The following is a 21,929-nucleotide window of genomic DNA, read 5'->3' as shown; positions in this document are numbered from 1 at the left end:
GTTCTTGACGCTACAATATTTCCATATATTTGAATTTAGCTCCAGTTTGTGTTTATTTGGATTTGGACGTTTTAGGTGCGCCCTAGTTTTTTTTTACTAATTTTGTGTGTGTGACTGAGAGAGAACGTTTGTATGTGTCCATATGTGTGTTGTGGTGGAAGGGCAACGTGGAGACGGTGTGCGTGTGATAGAAACATAGAGAGGTTTGAATGTGCAAATGATCATGCATGAGTGAGACATAGACAGATGCCGATACGTTGTGTATACATGAGAGAACGGTCTTCAATTTGTACTTGTGTGTGTGTGAGAGAGAGAGAGAGGAGCATCTGTAACACAACAACCATCTCTCTCGATTCGTCCATCCCTAGCACGATCGCATGTAACACATGCATCAACGCACACATTTTGACACCCTCACCCAGCCCCTGCCCACCTCAAGGCCCGCACATCGCTCTCTATCTCGCACGCCCAATCTCTTCGTGAAAACCCTATTTAGCATGTAGCTTTCCGTCACATACACAGACATTTCTCTCCATAGGTTTGATTTCTCTCAATACCTGACACACACACACACACACACACACACACACCGCACACACACCCCCTCCCCCGAGCACACAATTCATCCCCATCCAAGGCTATATGGCGACCACTCTCGCTTGTGCTTCTCTGCACCCCAGCATGCACAACACCTCAACCTTCAAAGAGGGCATCGAGGAGATCGAAGACGGCGACCACATTGCACTAGAGAATGCGGGGCCATTTGGAAGCAGGATGATGTGACGACGGCTGACTGACTCCCCCACCCCCTCTCTCCCGCACAAAAATACCAATCCCTCTCTCTCCCACACAAAATTATCAATCCCTCGACCCACGAGATCCTTCCCCTCTCGTCCATGTTTTCCCAGCTCTCTCATCAAACCTGTTTTCTCTTCTCCTTCCACGTCTACATAATCCGGATGCACACACATCTCACGTATATTACATGTCTCCATCTATCTCACAGACCTAACTTCTTCCTCTCTCTTTCTCTCTCTATCTCGTTAGGTTTGTCTCCTACTCTCTTGTCCACATACACACAATCTTTACCGCCCTATCTGCTCCATCTTCTCAAGCTCTCTCTACACGTTTCATTCACACATTGGGATGTGTTCAAAATGTTGCTTTTATAATGGATGATGTAGAGTTATGGTTGGTTTTGTTGCATCCTACGAAGTAATAACTATGAAATGCATTCAGATTCTCATTTGATTGGGATTATGTGAGTTTGAGCATATTGTGAAGTACTATAGACATCGTATACATCTTGGAATTCAACAATGATTGTAACTATTGAATTGTATAGACCATTACATTCGAAGTCAGTAGCCTAATATATTTATTTCACAATTACAACAAATGATTAATTCACTACAAACTAAGAAAACAAATGTGTACTCCCTCCATTTTTATTTAAGTCCGCGTATTAGCATTGGTCAAAGTCAAGTTTTGTAAACTCTCAGAAAGTTATAACAAAAAAATTAACATATACAATAACAAATAAATACCATTAGATTCATTATTGAGTGTACTTTCACATCATACATATTTGTTATGGTAAATGTTTATATTCTTTAAACTTGGTCAAACTTTAGGAAGTTTGACTTCAGTCAAACCTAATATGAAGTTAATAAAATCAGAGGGAGTACTAGTAGTTACTAGTACTACTCACTAGTTGCTTAGCCCAATCACCCAACACGCCACACGGGGAGTTCAGTGTCACAAAATTTTGAGGTCGGCGGGAAAATCTCCCGCGGCCCTCATTCGAGCAGTGGGAAGTTACCATCATAACCTTCGGAACAGGTCTACGGATTATAATTGGTAGGGGCCTGTTTTCGTAACCTTAGGTCCACCCTACCCAGCCAACCCCACCCTGGCACCCTGAGTAGTACACCTGAATACTCCCCATTTTCTATCCCCACACCAAAATAGACTTCTCCACGGCACCGCAGCCTTCGTGCTCCTCCCCTTCACCATCGGCGCACTCGTCCACCGCAGCGCATCTGCCTCATCGATGACCTCGTACGCCGCACTGGAGCCGGTCCACAGTCGTCATCGTACACGGAGCCTCTTCCCCGGCACCGTCTTCCACGGTCTCGGATCTGCTTCCCGGAAGCCGATGCCAAGCGTAGAAGTACCACCATCGTGGACAATGAACTGACTCCCGTTGCCGACCATGATGCACAGAGGCCGCCGCAACCATCGTTCTCCTCCTCGATTGGTAATGTGTGTATTGAATCACTTAGCAGTACACGTGCAGTTCCAATTCTGTTCATACCTACCCTTCAAATTTCCTGGATGCTATTGTTCCCGTAAAAGTAATTGGTTATAGCCTCCATTGTCCAATAGAATATCAGCTTGTAATTGTGCGTCGCTCCTGTATCGCGCTGTGCTTGGGTAGGTTCTTCATCTGCAACCAGTAGTGTGGCAAATGATGGAAAGTTTTTTGGAACTAGCAAGATGCCCATGCATTGCACGGAACATCAAGAGGCATTTGTATGAGTAGTTTATCTTGTAGGAGAAAAGGATGAACGAGGGAAGGCCTTGTTTGCAAATCTGGAGAGGGGTGTGGGTATCTTTCTGGAAAATTGCCATGGTTTCCTTCCTATCTGTCGGATATAAATCAGACAGCCTATATTGCAGGATGGCAGGCACACCATCATCACCAACTCTGTTTTTAAAAGAAAAACTAGCAAGATGCCCGTGCGTTGCACGGAACATCAAGATGCATTTATATGAGTAGTTTATCTTGTGGGAGATAAGGATGAACGAGGGAAGGCCTTATCTGCAAATGTGATGAGGGGTGCGGGTATCTTTCTGCAAAATTGCCATAGTTTCCTTCCTATCCGTCATATATATATCGGACGGCCTATATTGCAGGATGGCAGGCACACCATCATCACCAACTCTGCTTTTTATAAGAGTAGAGATAGAGAAAAAAGTAGAAAAAAAGAGTAGAGAGTAGAGAAGTATAGATAAATATTAAATATAAAATAAATATAACAGTACAGAAGAGAGTAGAGATAAATATTAAATATCAAATAAATATAACAGTAGAGAAGAGAGTAGAGATAGCAGGGGCGTCGGGAAAGGATCGCGCGCGCGGGAAAAGCGGCCGGGCGCGCGCTAGTTTTGGCGCGCGGCGTCCGGTGCACTTTATAAAATCCAACGCCCTCCCACCGCTCTGTGCCTTGCCACCGCTCTCTCCCCGCTCTGTGCCTCGCCACCGCTCTCTCCCCACTCTGTGCCTCGCCACTACTCTCTCCCCGCTCTACGCCTCGCCACCGCTCTCTCCCCGCTCTTTCTCACCTCGCCGCCGCCACGCCACCATGCCGCCGCGTTGCCGGGAAACATGGGGATACCGCGGCGTCTGCGCGCGCACCTCCGGCAGCTTCTCTGCCAAGATCCGGTTCCGCGGGATGCGCCTCGTCCTCGGCAATTTTGAAACTGCCAACGAGGCCGCCCGCGCGTACGATGCGGTGGCGTGGCGCCTCAAGTTGCCTCATAGAACGTTGAACTTCCTCAATGTGCCGACGCGGGAGCGGGCGCAGGAGCTCTTGCCTCTGCCGCGGCTTATCACCAACGAGGATCGTCACGACAACCGGAGGCGGGAGCACCGTCTCGGCATCGCCGAGATGGACGAGGAAGCCATGGCGCTCTGGCGCCAACGCTTCCCACAGGACATCACCAACGAGCGCGAGTTCTACGTGCAAAGGAGGGCGGAGAGGGAGAAGAGGAGGGCGGAGCGAGCCGCCTGTCGCGAGGACAAGCGTACGCGAAAAGCTGACGCTCAATTCAACATGAGGCTAGGAGCAGCATCGCCCTGGGAATCCGACGGCGGTCGGTATCTTCACGCCTACATTGAGACGTTGGAGGAGGACATCACCGAGGAGGAGTCGGGCAACAAGGAGTAGCTGAACTATCTATTTTTTATCTATCTATGCTATATCTATGGTGAGAACTATCTATGTCTCTACTCCCTAGTCTCTACTCTCTATCTCTACTTCTCGATCTCAGCACTGTAAACACTTTTTTAAAGTGCCGCGCGTTGCGCTTCTGTTGGAGATGCTCTAACATGGCAGACGAGTGCTTTAATGTTGCCCACAAGATGCGTGAGTATTACTAGTATATTTTTCTTGCCATGTTGAGATTTTAAAACCACGAGTGCAAACATGCAGAGGAGCAATGAAGACCAAACACGGGATATTGGGGACATCTTCAAGGAGCGTGGCAAGTTAAAGAGGAGCAGCACCGAACCTATAAAACGAGCTTTGGTAAGTAACACCCTTTCAATTACTTTCGTTTAGCCTTGTGTTCTTCGATGTGTATATGTTGTAGTTTCTGTCTCTCTTAGCCTCATGTTCTTCAATGTGTAATAAGAAGAGCCTTAATCGTCCTAGTGCTTTCGTTTTTAGCTTGATGTAGGAAGTGGGTGTTCTCACCTTGTAGTTTGTTTTTATATTTTTTCCTTTTGAATTCACTTCTCCGAGTCCTGTTTATCTGGCTTCTACTAAATGGATCTGGGTTGCTCTGAGTATTGATCTAAAAAAGAAGTAACTTCATGTCAGGATGCAGTTCCTGTGAGGAGGGAAGTATGGTCAACCTCGAGATCATGTTTCCAAAATGAGGCTGGATTACACACAAGGTGCCAGTTCCCTAATGATGCTGGATTAGACACAAGGTGCAAATTCCCAGATGATGCTGGATTACAGACAAGCCAGGTGGAGTTGTCAACTGTTCGTGTCCTCGTGGCTCTAGTAAAGCCTAAAAGAAAGCGTGCAGCAGCCCTTGAGAATGTAGTTGAGTTCCTGAAGAAGCGAAAAGAGCAATCAGATGCTCTCTTCACCCAAGCCAAAGAAGAGATGGAAGAAGCCATAAAGAAGCTAGCAGAGGCAGAGCAGGCTAGGCGTCTCCTGCTATCTAAAACTGTTGTCAATACAAATTTTACTTCATAATAGCTAGGTTCAAATGTTTATCCAGTTAGCATGCCTGTTGTGATGTCCGTGCATCTACTGATGTGGCACAAAATAAATTTTTTTCGGGTCATGTAATAACAACAATTACTTTCCAAACAATAACAGACGAAGCATTGGACATGGTATAGTTCACGCGCAAGCCCAACATTCCAAGTTGAACTTCCACATCAAACTCATGTTCACAGATATCTGCACATTCATAGATAATGTCCACAACCATGATTCAGTTGAAAGCCAAAAAATGTAAGGAGAGTTATAAATAAAGAAAAACCTCTAGTTCCTACTACCAGTGCGAGCACAATAAGTCAAGACCATGCGTAATTAATTATATTTTGGTCATTTTTTGACTAATCGCGAATAACTTCTGGAAGCAGGTATAATTTCTAATGCTGGCCGCGGCTGGGGTCCACAAAGTTGTGAGCCAAACCGGGCAACACACCGGGTGTCTATGCCGGCGACGCGGTGGTCATACCATTCATGGGTTCAGAGCGGCGGAGGCTCCCCTGGTCTACTATTCCTCGGTGTCAGCGATGGCCGCAAACGTGTTGGCCACCTCCGCCAGCATGCCGCGGTTCCTCCAACGTTTGTGTCAGATGGCGCGGCCAACCACGGTGCACTGGACGCCATGGTCCCCCGTGTGCTGGCGTGCAGCAACTGGCCACTCCTCTGCAAGCAGGCTTGGAGCATCGAGTTGATGCACCAGGGGCCATCTTGGAGCGGCGGCTTGCGCCTACGCTTGCCCACCTGCAGCCTCGCCCATCGTACTAACGGCCTGGGGCGGGGAGGGAGGTGGGGCAGCGATTTTCCTGGCTTGTCGGGGCACCTAGCCGGCTTTTATGTCAGAGAACTCGTCTTCCTGCTCACCGGATGCTATGGAGAGTGTGGAGAAAATGGTGCAAGGAGGATATGGGGAGCAGCGGTGTGGTGCGGTTCTTGCCAGGCGTCTGGCCTCGTTTAAATAGCGAGCGGATGAGAGGAGCCAGCCGCCGATGTTGTGTTCTAAAATGCCAGCTGGCTCGCGGAAGGACGTGTTGCCGGCACACGCGCGAATTCAATGGAGGCAGGCGGGGCAGTCTGATGCCGGTTGCATGTGGCGAGGAGGCATGTTCAGCCTGGCCTGCAGCGAGTGGGGCCCTCTTGGTCGGCGCGCCGATTCAATGCCTGCGCTATGAGAGGTTGCGTCTGTGTCAGAGCAATCACTCCCTCCAGTCCTTTTTTGTTTGGGTATAACAAAATCTCGTTTTTCATTCACATTTTACAAGTAACTAGCAAGATGTCCGTGCGTTGCACGTGACATCAAGATGCATTTGTATGACTAGTTTATCTTGTGAGAGAAAAGGATGAACGAGGGAAGGCCTTATTTGCAAATGTGGAGAGGTGTGTGGGTACCTTTTTGCAAAATTGCCATAGTTTCCTTCATATCCGTCAGATATAAATCGGATGGCCTATATTGCAGGATGCCAGACACACCATCGTCACCAACTCTGTTTTTTATAAGAGTGTAGAAATTCGTGGACAAACTTTGACCCAAAATACGATGGGGACTAGTAAACCAGGACGGAGGTAGTATTTTTTTTATCAAGGAAGGGTTTCCCCCCTCCGATTTTCATTACTGAAAACCAACATCTAAACCATAGTATTTGCCCTAGAGCTACCAGGTTCAACATCTCACAACATAAACCCATACAACCATACGCCAAGGAGGTAGTAGTTATGAATTCCATTTTCGCTCCATACCAATCGTTCTAAAAACTACTTAAGTACTTATAACGCGCCCTTGAAAATTGGAACTCTTAGCCCGCTAAAAAATGATATTTTAAACGTGGCTACTCGATCTGCGGCAACTCGCGAGCCACCACCTCCAGGTCGTTCACCTGTGGTCCCGATCATCAACTCCTACGGATCAAATTATCACGCGAGCTGACTATTCCTACAAAGGTGCGCTCCACCACATACCCGGTACCCGCGCATGCAGCAATCATGCACCTAGGGTTTTAGGGTTTCTTTGTTAATAGTGCCTTTACGTAACTCTCATGCGTGCGAGACAGCGAGAGACCGACCTTGTGCGTGCGCCTCTTCTCTTCGTATATGTATCGCACCGTTTGTCTGGTATCCAAAAAATTATACAGTAGTAATAACTACTAGCAATGTGCCAATGCGTTGCCACACGATCAAAGTAGATTAATACATATTCACCGATTTGATAGAAAAAATAGTCTAGTTTTGAAATATGTGTATCACTAAAAATATCTTATGTTTCACTCAAAATATATTCCTTTGGCAGTTTTTATGAGATAAGGGAGGAATGTTGTTGGTTTCAAGATTCGAGAAGTGGTATATCTCTAATTTCTATTCTTACTAGCAAGATGCTGTTGGGTTCTACGGTAGGGTGCGTCGACTGCAAATTAAAATTTTCCTATGCGCGGAACAACCATGAAGATGCTACGGGAATGGATCACAGATCGTTACCACTAGACGCGCAGTGCCGTGCAGCGGAAGAAGAGTTGGGGCAGCGTGTCCGCGTGGATCGTCTCCTCCTCGTCCGATCTCCCTCGAATAGCCGGTCGTCGGTTCCCACGTACAGGTTCACCGGAGCGGCGATAGTGCACCGCCTCTAACGGTATCTGTGCGTGCAGGAGGAACGTCGACCGGCGGACTGCTAGGTCCGATCACACAACTGGCGGCGAGTGGAGGTGTCTATTCGCAACACATTCAAACCCTAGTGACAGCGCCGGAGTGATCAACCAAATGAGTGTTCTGCACCTCCACTTTATATAGGTGTCCGTCGTGGGCTCAACACTTGGGCCTCGCACGGACCCTAAAGCCCAAAATCCGTTCGGCCGGGATCCGAGTCCGAGTAGGATCACATCTGACTCTTGGAGTCCGATCCGGCCTCACAGGTTCCTTCCCTTAAGCGCGCGACCCCTTAGGTTCAAGTTGGCTTGCTCGCAGTTCGGATCACCTCCGAACTGCACGGTTGGTAGCGGCCTCTAGGAAGGCATGCCGAACACCAAGTAGACTATGAAGCTGGTTAGGTGAACCTGTACATCACACTTCCATTCCTTTTGCCACATGATATATGTTGTCGGGATCAAGGCAAGTCTGTCATCCTTATGCTAGCCCGACCTCTTTCTCGTTCTAGTGATGCCGACCACAAACCAGATTATCTCATAATCCTTGTCGCATGGCCATGCTCTTCCTGGTCGGATCACACGAGGGGCCCAGTGTATATCTCTCCTGATCGGAGGGGCAAATCCCATCTTGCTCGACCATGTCTCGCAGCATGGGTCTGGACAAGCCTGAAACCTACCTTTGTAACTACCCAATCACGGAGTAGTGTTTAGTCAGCCCAAAGCAAGTCTGTCACCATCCCGAGTACATGTGTCAGCTCACGTCTTAGGACATAGAACGTATGTTGTACTCGAGACACACAGATGACATATCGTTGCGTCTCATAGTTGGGTCTGTCCGACTCAGACCTTATCTCGACTCGGATCCGACTACGTCGAATCCGACCAGATCCTTCCAAGTCCATATTATCCGGTTAGCATCCAATCCTCCATGGCTAGTGAGACCAAGCCATCGACCGTGTCATATGCTAGTCTAGCTAGGTGGCGGCGCGTCCACACAGCCCTTTCGACTAGGGACCTTTTAGGGCAGTCATCATACAATGCATAGTCCCACAAACAAGTCACATACTTGCTGATACACATCATTGATAATGTCCCAGGACTATCTTTATTCATAAACACATAGGAAATATCATCATACATGATTGCCTCTAGGGCATATCTCCAACAATCTCCCACTTGCACTAGAGTCAATCAAATAGACATCGAATGCACATAGCTCTAACGTGCCCCACATGCTTGGGTTGTGGAAGCGGCTTAGTCAATGGATCTGCAACATTTGCATCCGTGTGAATTTTGCATAACCCTACATCACCATTCTTTACGATCTTTCGTATCAGGTGATATTTCTGATCTATGTGTCTGCCTTGTGGTGATTCCTCGGCTCCTTGGCTTGTGCGATGGCACCAGAATTATCACAATAAAGGTCCAACGGTTTTACCGAGGCTGGGAAAATACCAAGATCATCCAGAAAATGCCGGATCCAAACACCTTCCTTTGCAGCTTCACAAGCCGCAATGTATTCAGCTTCTGTGGTAGAATCGGCGACTGTATCTTGCTTGGAACTCATCCAGCTCACTGCTCCTCCGTTCATGACGTACACGAATCCAGACTGTGATCGACAATCATCTCTATCGGTTTGGAAACTAGCATCGGCGTAACCCCTTACGACGAGCTCTTCCTCACCTCCATAAACTAGGAACATCTCTTTAGTCCTTTTGAGGTACTTCAAAATAGTCTTTACCGCTGCCCGGTGACTCTCGCCTGGGTTGGCCTAGTATCTGCTTGTTAGGCTTATTGCAAAAGCAACATCTGGACTTGTACATATCATGGCATACATGATGGATCCGATTGCCGAGGCATACGGAATCCTACTCATCCTGCTTCGCTCATCACATGTCGAAGGACTCTGAGACTCGCTTAGCCTTATACCATGTGAGAGTGGCAAGAACCCTTTCTTCGCCTCACTCATGTTGAACCGCTTCAACACTTTATCTATGTATGTGCTCTGGCTTAAGCCGAACATCGTTCTTGATCAACAATATGTCATCCACATACAAGATCAAAAACACTATCGAGCTCCCACTTAACTTCTTGTATAAACAAGTGTCCTCTTCGCTTTTGATGAAATCGAGACCAATGACGACCTCATCAAAATGAATATTCCAGCTCCGAGATGCTTGCCTCAACCCATAAATGGATCTATTGAGCTTGCATACCTTACTAGCACTAGTCGGATCGACAAAACCCTCGGGTTGTATCATATACACGTCCTCGGTTAAATTTCCGTGAAGGAAAGCTGTCTTGACATCCATCTGCCATATCTCGTAATCAAAATATGCAGCTATAGCTAGTACGATCCTCACCGATTTCAGCATCGCTACTGGTGAGTAAGTCTCGTCGTAGTCAATTCCTTGAACTTGTCCATAACCCTTAGCGACAAGCCGAGCTTTATGGATCTCAACATTTCCATCCACATCATTTTTCTTCTTAAAGACCCATTTGCAACCAATGGCTGTTACGCCAGGCGGCGGATCAACCAAGTCCCAAACATGATTCTCATCCATGGACTTTAACTCAGATCTCATGGCCTCTAGCCATGCCTCGGAATCTGGGCTCACCATCGCTTCCGCATATGTAGCCGGCTCGTCGCTTTCTAGCAACAATACATCGCGCACTCTGCGCAATCTCTCCGACCTCCGTGGTTCCGGTGCCGCTTCCACTATGGGTTCCCTGGCTGACTCCGGTATGATCTCATCACCAGCCGAGCCATCCCCGAGTGGTCCTCGAATTTCTTTGAGTCGGACCGTCCTCCCACTGTCCTCCCGACTGAGAAACTCTTTCTCAAGGAAAACCCCATTCCGAGCAACAAACACTTTGTTCTCTTCCCGGTTGTAGAAGCTATATCCCAAGGTTTCCCTCAGATATCCCACGAATATGCATTTATCCAACTTAGGTGTAAGCTTGTCTGACATAAGTCTCTTGACAAATGCTTCACAACCCCAAATCTTTAGAAAAGATAAACTGGGAGTCTTCCCGGTCCACATCTCATGTGGTGTCTTGTCTACGGATTTTGATGGTACCCTGTTAAGTGTGAAAGCTGCAGTTTCTAGAGCGTATCCCCAGAATGACAAGGGTAAATCTGATTTGCTCATCATAGACTGGACCATGTCCAGCAAGGTCCTATTCCTCCGTTCTGACACGTCGTTTCTTTGTGGCGTACCTGGAGGTGTGAGCTGAGGTACTATACCTCGGCTTTTTAGATGGTCATCAAACTCCTGGCTCATGTACTCACCTCAATCAGATCATAGAAGCTTTATAGTCTTGTCGAGCTGATTCTCAACCTCGTTCTGAAACTCTTTGAACTTTTCAAAAGTTTCCGACTTATGCCTCATCAAATAGATATATCCATATCTACTCAAGTCGTCGGTGAAAGTCACAACATACTGATAGCCACCTCTGGCAGTTGTGCTCATTGGACCACATACATCACTATGTATAAGCTCCAACAGCTTGGACGCCCTCTCGTAACTCTTTGCAAAAGGAGACTTAGTCATCTTGCCGAGCAAGCATGATTCACATGTCTCGAACGACCCGAAGTCGGACGAAGTTAGGAGCCCATCATCATGGAGCTTCTTCATGTGTTTCAGACTAATGTGTCCAAGCCGGCAATGCCAGAAGTATGTCAGATTTATCTCATTAGGCTTATGCCTCTTGACATTCATGTTATAGACTGGTTCCTATTCTAGATTCAATATAAATAGCCCATCAACAATGGGTGCATAGCCGTGGAACATTCCATTCAAATAAAACGAACAACCATTGTCCTTTAAATTGAATTCATAACCCTGACTCATCAAGCATGAGGCAGAAATAATGTTCCGACTAAGTGCAGGAATGTAATAACAATTATTCAATTCCAAAATAAATCCAGAAGGAAGCTGGAGCTGCATCGAGCCGACCTCCAACGCAACAACTCTTGCTTTGTTGCCGACCCTGATGTCAATCTCCCCTTGTGCCACACGCCTAGTTCTTACCAGCCCCTGCATCAAGTTGCAAATATGAACAACCGATCCGGTATCAAATACCCAAGAGCTACTAGGTATGTTAGCAAGGTAAATGTCTACAACATATGTAACAAGTGTACCTTTGCCTGAAGCAGCATTTTCGGCCTTCTTGCCATGCTCCGCAAGCCACTTGCTATAATTCCTCTTCCAATGACCAGTTTCCTTGCAATGGTAGCAAATGGTCTTCGAGTCCAGTCCAAACTTTGGCGTAGCGGCGGAGGTTACCGTCTCCGTGCCCTTTGCCTTAGCCTTCTTCTTGGACCAACTCTTCTTGAACTTAACCGATTTCTGCACCATCAACACTTGATGCGTGCCTTTCTTAATATCCTGCTCTGCCACTTTGAGCATCCCATGCAATTCAGTGAGCCTCTTATCCATGCCATGCATATGATAGTTTGAGATGAACGTCCCATAGTTGGGCGGAAGAGAACCCAGAACTGCATCAGTAGCCAGCTCATCCAAGAGCGGGAAGCCCAACCGATCCAAAGCTTGCACATATCCGATCATCTTGATCACATGTGGGCTTAGTGGATCACCTTCCTTCAGCTTGCAATCCATCAAGGATCGCCAGACGTTGAACCTTTCGGTCCTAGCCTGTGTCTGAAACATGCTCTTGAGACTCTCGATCATATCGTAGGCCTCAACATTTTCGAAATGCTGATGCAAATCGGGCTCCATACAAGACAACATCAGAGAGCTGATCTCTGTTGATTCATCAACGAGTTTCTGGTAGGCATTCTTAGTTGTGGCATTAGCATTATCAGCAGGTTCCTTTGGAAGTGGATCCTCTAGAACATGTTCCTTTTTATCATGACTGAGAACAATTCTCAGATTTCTATACCAGGTGGTAAAGTTTGTTCTATTCAGTTTATCCTTTTCCAGAATTGATTTCAATGCAAAGTTGGGTTGAGCAGGTGGTGCCATTGATCTACAACAGAAAATATGCAATCACTAAGCAATGTGTTTATGTAGAGTAATTCTAGCCTTAAACAGAAATACTCCCACAGAAGTTGGCATCCCTCCGCAAACTCTCAGTGATTCAGGATCCGACTAGCACATGCGACTAGTGAGCTTTAGCATCACTGCTAGACAACATGCCTATCCAGTAAGCAACTCCTTGCTAATCGTATCTCTATAAGACTCCTGTCGGTCGGGTAGGTATCTTATACCCCGGCTCCCAACCTTCTTTGCCACAAGGCCCAAAACCGTTTTGATAGCCTTATCAAGTTAACCTGATGCAGTGCATGTCCGTGTCCGACACGAAACCTTCAGTTCAAGGACACCCAGCAGCACCCCAATTTTATGAGCCCACTACTAGACGTACTTGATGTGCGAAGGTGCAACATCGGGGATGGCAATTTTCTTGATATTCATGAGGGATCTTTCTACCATTCTAACATGCATAGAAAACAAGAAGCATAACAATCACAAATAAACATATATTGTGAAATAGTATGGCTCCTTCATGGACGTTCTTCCAGGTCGGCTCCGACTCCGATGACCATCTAGGAACTCCATCTTGTTTGTCACGCCGGGATGCCAAGCCACCAACTTGGTCTCTATTATCCAACTACTACAAGTAGTAATGAATTTTACATAGAGTCACAAGTCGACACGCAGGTTGTTATACAATATAATGACAGCACTTTGGCTCCTGCCGGCTGACAAACATGACACGCAGGCCATGTATAATTTACACACATGTATCACATACACATGAGCCATACTATTCACATCAAATCCTGCAAAATAAAGTTATGCATAGAATTGCATTCTGCCGGTTTGAGTGATCGTGTACGAAATACAAGGCGCTACGCACACGGCGGTCCCGCTAGTCGGTTAGCGGGCGGGGTTCGCAGGAGCAGCGCCCCTTGCGGGTGCGCGCAACGCCCGACGTTTTCGGAAATCACAGATCATATCTGAACTCCGATCACGCCAAATTTTCCGATCTGACCGATCTCATCGATCATCGCGAATCCGATTCGGATTTACGTTTCACTGTTAACCCCGATGGCGGATACCAACCGGTAGGGGTAGGTTGTGTCATGACCTCATCGACCCCGATCATCAGAAAACATAGCCACATCATTCCCCGTGTGTAGTTGATCTCATCAACCGTGCACATAGCCGATCTTATCAACGACAACAGATCTCATATGCCGCCTCCACATATCTAATATGGATATGATCTGAATCCAAATCCTATAGCAGAGGTTCTGATACCACTATTGGGTTCTACCGTAGGGTGCGTCGACTGCAAATTAAAATTTCCTTACGCGCAGAACAACCAGGAACATGCTACGGGAATGGATCACAGATCGTTACCACTAGACGCGCAGTGCCGTGCAGCGGAAGAAGAGTTGGGGCAGCGCGTCTGCGTGGACCGTCTCCTCCTCGTCTGATCTCCCTCGAATAGCCGGTCGTCGGTTCCCACGTACAAGTTCGGCGGAGCGGCGATAGTGCAGCGCCTCTAACGGTATCCGCGCGTACAGGAGGAACGTCGTGCGGCGGACTGCTAGGTCCGATCACACAACTGGCGGCGAGTGGAGGTGTCTATTCGCAACACATGCAAACCCTGGTGACAGCGCCGAAGCGATCAACCAAATGAGTGTGCCGCACCTCCACTTTATATAGGTGTCCGTCGTGGGCTCAACACTTGGGCCTCGCACGGACCCTAAAGCCCAAAATCTGTTCGGCCGGGATCCGAGTCCGTGTAGGATCACATCTGACTCGTGGAGTCCAATCCGGCCTCACAGGTTCCTTCCCTTAAGCGCGCGACCCCTTAGGTTCAAGTCGGCTTGCTCGCAGTTCGGATCACCTCCGAACTGCACGGTTGGTAGCGGCCTCTAGCAAGGCATGACGAACACCAAGTAGACCATGAAGCTGGTTAGGCGAACCTGTATATCACACTTCCATTCCTTTTGCCACGCGATATATGTTGTCGGGATCAAGGCGAGTCTGTCATCCTTGTGCTAGCCCGACCTCTTTTTCGTTCCAGTGATGCCGACCACAAACCAGATTATCTCATAATCCTTGTCGCATGGCCATGCTTATCCTGGTCGGATCACACGAGGGGCCGAAAGTATATCTCTCCTGATAGGAGGGGCAAATCCCATCTTGCTCGACCATGTCTCGTAGCATGGGTCTGGACAAGCCTGAAACCTACCTTCGTAACTACCCAGTCACGGAGTAGCGTTTAGTCGGCTCAAAGCAAGTCTATCACCATCCCGAGTACATGTGCCAGCTCACGTCTTAGGACATAGAACGTATGTTGTACTAGAGACTCACAAATGACATATCGCTGCGTCTCATAGTTGGATCTGTCCGACTCGGATCTGACTACGTCGAATCTGACCAGATCCTTCCAAGTACATATTATCCGGTTAGCATCCAATGCTCCATGGCTAGTGAGACCAAGCCATCGACCGTGTCATATGCTAGTCTAGGTGGCGGTGCGTCCACACATCCCTTTCGACTAGGGACCTTTTAGGACAGTCATCATACAATGCATCGTCCCACAAACAAGTCACGTACTTGCTGATACACATCATTGATAATGTCCAAGGACTATCTTTATTCATAAACACATAGGAAATATCATCACACATGATTGCCTCTAGAGCATATCTCCAACAGATGCCCATGCATTGCACGGAACATCAAGATCTTGTGGGAGAAAAGGATGGACGAGGGAAGGCCTTATCTGCAAATGTGGAGAGGAGTGCGGGTAAATTTCCATAGTTTCCTTCCTATCCGTTATATATAGATTGGACGGCCTATATTGCAGGATGGCAGGCACACTATCATCACCGACTATGCTTTTTATAAGAGTTTGAGATAATAAAAATAGAGTTGGTGATGATGGTGTGCCTGCCATCCTGCTATATAGGCCGTCCGATTTATATCTGACGGATAGGAAGGAAACTATGGCAATTTTGCAAAAAGATACCCACACCCCTGTTCACATTTGAAAATAAGGCCTTCCCTCATTCATCCTTTTCTCCCACAAGATAAACTACTCATACAAATGCATCTTGATGTTCCGTGCAACGCATGGGCATCTTGCTAGTTGTTGCAAAAAGCCCATGTGTGTGTGTGTGTTGTGTGTGTGAGAGAGAGGGAGAGAGGAGGAGGACGGAGTGCATGTGTGACAAAGACACAAAGAGTGTGTGTGAGAGAGGTATCTAAAGGAAATATGCCCTAGAGGCAATAATAAAGTTATTGTTTGTTTCCTTATTTCATGATAAATGTTTATTATTCATGCTAGAATTGTATTAACCGGAAACTTGATACATGTGTGAATACATAGACAAAAGGAGTGTCACTAGTATGCCTCTACTTGACTAGCTCGTTGAATCAAAGATGGTTAAGTTTCCTAGCCATAGACATGAGTTGTCATTTGATTAACGGGATCACATCATTAGAGAATGATGTGATTGAGTTGACCCATTCCGTTAGCTTAGCACTTGATCGTTTAGTATGTTGCTATTGCTTTCTTCATGACTTATACATGTTCCTATGACTATGAGATTATGCAACTCCCGTTTACCGGAGGAACACTTTGTGTGCTACCAAACGTCACAAAGTAACTGGGTGATTATAAAGGTGCTCTACAGGTGTCTCCGAAGGTACTTGTTGAGTTGGCGTATTTCGAGATTAGGATTTGTCACTCAGATTGTCGGAGAGGTATCTCTGGGCCCACTCGGTAATACACATCACTATAAGCCTTGCAAGCATTGTAACTAACGAGTTAGTTGCGGGATGATGTATTACAGAACGAGTAAAGAGACTTGCCGGTAACGAGATTGAACTAGGTATTGAGATACCGACGATCGAATCTCGGGCAAGTAACATACCGATGAAAAAGGGAACAACGTATGTTGTTATGCGATTTGACCAATAAAGATCTTTGTAGAATATGTAGGAACCAATATGAGCATCCAGGTTCCGCTATTGGTTATTGACCGGAGACGAGTCTCGGTCATGTCTACATAGTTCTCGAACCCGTAGGGTCCGCACGCTTAACGCTCGGTGACGATCGGTAATATGAGTTTATGTGTTTTGATGTACCGAAGGTAGTTCGGAGTCCCGGAAGAGATCGGGGACATGACGAGGACTCTCGAAATGGTCGAGACGTAAAGATCGATATATTGGGCAACTATATTCGGACATCGGAAAGGTTCCGAGTGCTTCGGGTATTTTTCGGAGTACCGGAGAGTTACGGGAATTGGACGGGGAGTATATGGGCCTTATTGGGCTTTAGGGGAAAGAGAGAGGGGAGGCTGCTTGCCCCCCCCCAAGGCTTAGTCCGAATTGGACTAGGGGGGAGGGGCGGCGCCCCATCCTTCCTTCTCTTATCTTTTCCCTTTCCTTCTCTCCTACTTTTACTACTTGGAAGGGCTCCTAGTTCTACCAGGAAAGGGGGAATCCTACTCCCGGTGGGAGTAGGACTCCCCTAGGGCGCGCCATAGAGAGGGCCGGCCCTCCCCTCCTCCACTCCTTTATATACGGGGGAGGGGCACCCCATTGACACAACAATTGATCATTGATCTCTTAGTCGTGTGCGGTGCCCCCCTCCACCATAATCCACCTCGATCATATCTTAGCGGTGCTTAGGCGAAGCCCTGCGTCGGTAGCATCATCATCACCGTCATCACGCCGTCGTGCTGACGGAACTCTCCCTCGAAGCTCTGCTGGATCGGAGTTCGTGGGACGTCATCGAGCTGAACGTGTGCTGAACTCGGAGGTGTCGTGTGTTCAGTACTTGGATCGGTCGGATCGTGAAGACGTATGACTACATCATCCGCGTTGTTCTAACGCTTCCGCTTTCGGTCTACGAGGGTACGTGGACAACACTCTCCCCTCTTGTTGCTATGCATCACCATGATCCGGTGTGTGCGTAGGAAATTTTTTGAAATTACTACGTTCCTCAATAGTATCATCTTAAAATGAGGCGATAGTGTGTGTGTGCACGATCAAGAGGGCGTGTCTCAAGAAGGGACGAAAAATCTACATAGATACAAGGAGCGCGAGAGAGACTAGTACGCGATAGTGGAAGCACGAGTGTGCGGGTGTATAAACCTATCTGGAGGCTAGTTGATCAATGATGTGAGAGAAATACGAGTCGGGGTGCGAAAGCGAGAGGTTTGTGTGTGAGAGAGAGAGAAACGGTAGTCGAGAAGGGGAGTGGAAGCAGGAGCTGTGTGAGAGAGAGAGAGAGAGAGCGGGGGGGAGTTTGTCTGATCGGTAAACAAATGAATAATGTCAGTTTATAACTGGGATGGAGACGGAAAGGAGACCGCAACAAATGTTGTGTCTGTAGGAGAGAGTAATTTTAGTGGTATGAGTCATATCTAGAGACATATAGGGTGTGTGAGAGAACCCCATAAAGAGAGAGACAAAGTGAAAGACGAGTGAGACTGTGTGTGTGGCGGTGAAAAAGAAAGCTTAGGTACCTAGTGATACCAGAGAACGGTAGAGACGTGAGAGATAATGAAAACCGTGTAATGTATAATGATAGGGAGAGTGTGATACTTCTCAAGGGAGACGTCGAGAGACCATGTTTGCAAAGACAGGAGAAACATCAAGTGAGCGTGCAGGTGAGCTGGAGAAAAGAGAATGATAGCTACATGAAGGAGCATGCCAGAGAGATGGGCGTGAAAGGAGTCAACATAAAAGGGATTCAAATATTTGAATTCGAGATGATGATACATGTAATTCATATTCGAACCAAAATTGATCTATCAAACATGCATACTCATATGAATTCACGCGCATCTATGTTATTTAATATGTAGATATTACTGATCCATACATTTTAGTAAAACATAATTTGGTTTAAATTTTTTGAATTCAACTTTATGATTTTGAGATAATTGTATTTGTAAATCATATTATATACATATAAAGGAGGAGAATTCTTTGTTGTGCTTTTGAAAGTATATATAAAAATGATGTATATAGAATTTTGTTTGAATCGCAAATGGATCCTGGCCGAAGAAAAACAGAATACAAACTGGATTCGAATTGAGTTGGCACGGTAAACGTGCACTCTTGCTCTGCAAAAATTTGAACAAAGCAGGGAAAGTCGCAGTAACCGCCTGAAACCAAAATCTACAAGATGGAAATTACTGCCTATCCCTGACATGAAAAGCCTATCGGCTCGATTTCAATAGGTTTCGATAGGGGTAGGTTTGTAATTTCACTCAAACGTGACATAACCGCCTCTCACCCGGATTCATACACGGTGGGCGAGTGTCTCCTCGGCCGAAATCGACTCCCTCCCCGATTCATATACAGTGGGCGCCAAAAACAAACTCTCGTCGGCAAATATTCGGTGTATGCGAGATTACCGTCCTATCCCCAACCGACTAATATTGCTGTGATATAGGAAATTTTAAACGGAAGTTTGTAAATTTCCTCGCATTTGGGACAAGCGCGCCCTGAAGACATGGTTCCCCCCTTCCACTCTCCCTCCATTTCCCCATTCGTACTCTGTGGGCGCCAAAACAGCCTCTTCACCCGAGCCTCCTCCGTCCGCCACCCCATCCACCGCCATCCTCCTCCAACATGCCGGAGCTGATACCCCGATGCCGTCATCCATTACAAGAGATCGACCTCTCTCATCCGCGGCTTCGGACCGGGATCCTTGCATCCCGTCCTCTCGCCTCATCCCCGCTATCGTCCACCTTGCCGGCGCCGCTCCTACGACTGTCTTGTCCACCGCGCCCCGCCTCCATCGTCTACCCTCCTAGATCTGCTTCCACGCCGCCGACAGCCATCGCTACCGCAGCACCGTCAAATTCTCAGCAGATGCATACACGGCGCCGCACCAGAGGTGGTACTCTTTCGTATCTGCTCAACTTATTTATCGCAGCAAGAAAATAGATCGCCACTGCTTTACTATGATTTCTTGTCCGTCACTTACTTGCTAGTTGAAAGCAAACATTGGTTGCGAAGTTGCCTTTGTCCGGTTTGCACCTTCAGATCCGCCATGGCACGCTCAAAACTATACTCGCAATGCTTATGGTTTTCCCCTTTTATATTCCACACTAGTTAAATGACAGTAGACTAAATTTCAAAATTGGGTCAATCGATTTTTCAGAGCTCGCAGGAGTTCGCCGATGCGAATGAAGGGGCTCGTGTGGGGACGGTGGTTGTGTGGCGGTGGTGGGGCCTTGCCGAACGAAGAAAACTCGACGCGGGTGGGGGAGTGGGTGGGGGTGGGGGTGGCGGAGGAACACAGGAGGTGGGGGCGGTTCAGGAGAGGGCGGGGGGTCGGGGCCGGTGGTTCGGCCGGCGGCCCGTGCGGTGTTTTGTATGGGAAGAAGAATCAGAGACGAGGAAGAAGGGTTTGGAGACGTAGGATCTTCATCCAACGGCCTGAAATGGTCGACTGACCCAAATGACAAAAGTCACGCGACTTGCATGCAGACATGCCTTTATATTCGGTACCATCATCGTACCTGCTTAGCACTGCTCCTGAATCCATCAAGCTAAACAATGTTCCACTCATAATTCCAAACTTGTTGCTCAAATACGAATCTGATATGATGTTGATATTACTAAAACAGATAACGTTTAATTGGTCAGCTAATGTTCCTACTTTACTTTTGAAAAACACATGCACCACATATAGAGAGACAGCAAGGAGTTGCATTCTTAATGCACTCTGGTTCATCATGTGTGGGCACTGCGCAACGAACATTTTATTATCCAAAATCTGCTTGCTCTTCTTTAGCATGTTCCTCTTCCGTTCTTTTTTAATAAGTACTCTCTCCGTTCCTAAATACAAGTCTTTGTATAGATTCCACCATGGACTACATATGGAGCAAAATGAGTGAATCTACACTCTAAAATGTATCTGTATACATCTGTATGTGATCCATAGTGGAAATCTCTACAAAGACTTATATTTTGGAACGGAGGGAGTATGATAGTAGTACAGTATGTTCCTTGTAGTGAAGATGAGCAGGGACATTTGCAGTGTAGAGGTCTATACGGTCGGTTGTGATGGACACTTTGAACTCTTCGGGCCTCTTTGATTCGTAGGATTTTTTTAAACATAGGAATAGGATTTGTAGTGGCCTGCTACTTGAATCCTATAAGATTAGCAAGGAAATGCAGGGAGTTGTGTTGCCTTTGAGAGTTACACTGATATTAACAGTACCGCACCTTCAGTTGAAGAGAGCTGGTATCCGAAGCCTTTCTAGCCGTACCGGCAATACTAGCACATATATTCCAGCAAGTTCCACTTTGCTGATTTCACTGCTGATGCTTACGGTTTTCCCGTTATATCTACACTATGATCTGTGTAGCTGCTATGTGTCGCACTAGCAGCAGTCCACTCTTGAAGCTAAACAACACACCAATCATAAGTCCAAAGCTTACTTCTTCAAATTCGAATTGTGATATGATACTGATATTAGTTAACAGACACACATTTAATTGGTCAGGTAATGCTCCCACTTTATTTTCCAAATGCATGTGGCCACATATAGAGAGACAGCATGGAATTGCATTTCTTTGGGCGCTGTGATTCATCATGAGTGGGCAACCAACATTGTATGCAATGCAGCGGAACCTCAAGAATATGCTTCCTCTTCTGTTCTTTAACATGTTCCTCTTTTGTTATTTTGTATTTAGTGCGTACAGTATGTTCCTTATCCAGAAGGGGAGCAGGGACATCTGCAGTCAACAGCTGATAGAGCTGGCCTGTAATCGATAGGCTTTCAATTAGTAGCGCAATACAACACCATATTTTCCAGTCAGTTCCGCTTTCCCGATTTATATATCGTAGTTATGGTGTACCCCATTTATGTACACTATGATTTGCCTAGTTGATGTGTGCTCTTGTTATCAGGGGTTGGCAATAAACTCTCTATACAGTATATTATGAACCTATCATCTGCTAACTATCCTTACTTCTAGAACCTATTTTTGTGTGTACTTGTGCCAGATTATATTAATGCACGCACCATATTACAGCACACATGAGCTCTCTCCTCAGAATCCAGTGATAGCACACAAGGGTTTACAAGGGCGCCCCTATATTAGAATATCCTCTGCATTACAAAGATAATCTCACTACTATTTATGTTTTCATGGTTCTCAGATATTATACGTAATTACAGTGAATATCGGAATCTGCGCATCAAAAGAATATTGTGGAACACTGCAACGACTTGCAAAATTGGCACCAAGGCATTGAGTGCCAT

The 21,929-nt window shown here is 46.7% G+C and overlaps 1 protein-coding gene across 1 annotated transcript; it reads left to right on the top strand.

Annotated features, from left to right (window-relative positions):
• Nucleotides 1-3,368: 3,368 nt before the first annotated feature.
• On the top strand, nucleotides 3,369-3,953 carry LOC141042642 (uncharacterized). The gene has a single exon (XM_073511500.1). The coding sequence runs from the start codon at nucleotides 3,369-3,371 to the stop codon at nucleotides 3,951-3,953; it is 585 nt and encodes a 194-aa protein (XP_073367601.1).
• The last annotated feature ends 17,976 nt before the right edge of the window (nucleotides 3,954-21,929 follow it).

Source organism: Aegilops tauschii, chromosome 3 (assembly GCF_002575655.3).
Source record: "Aegilops tauschii subsp. strangulata cultivar AL8/78 chromosome 3, Aet v6.0, whole genome shotgun sequence".
NCBI classification, from domain to species: domain Eukaryota; kingdom Viridiplantae; phylum Streptophyta; class Magnoliopsida; order Poales; family Poaceae; genus Aegilops; species Aegilops tauschii.
The sequence above is the reverse complement of the archived record's forward strand: the minus strand, read 5'-3'. Positions and strand labels throughout refer to the sequence as shown.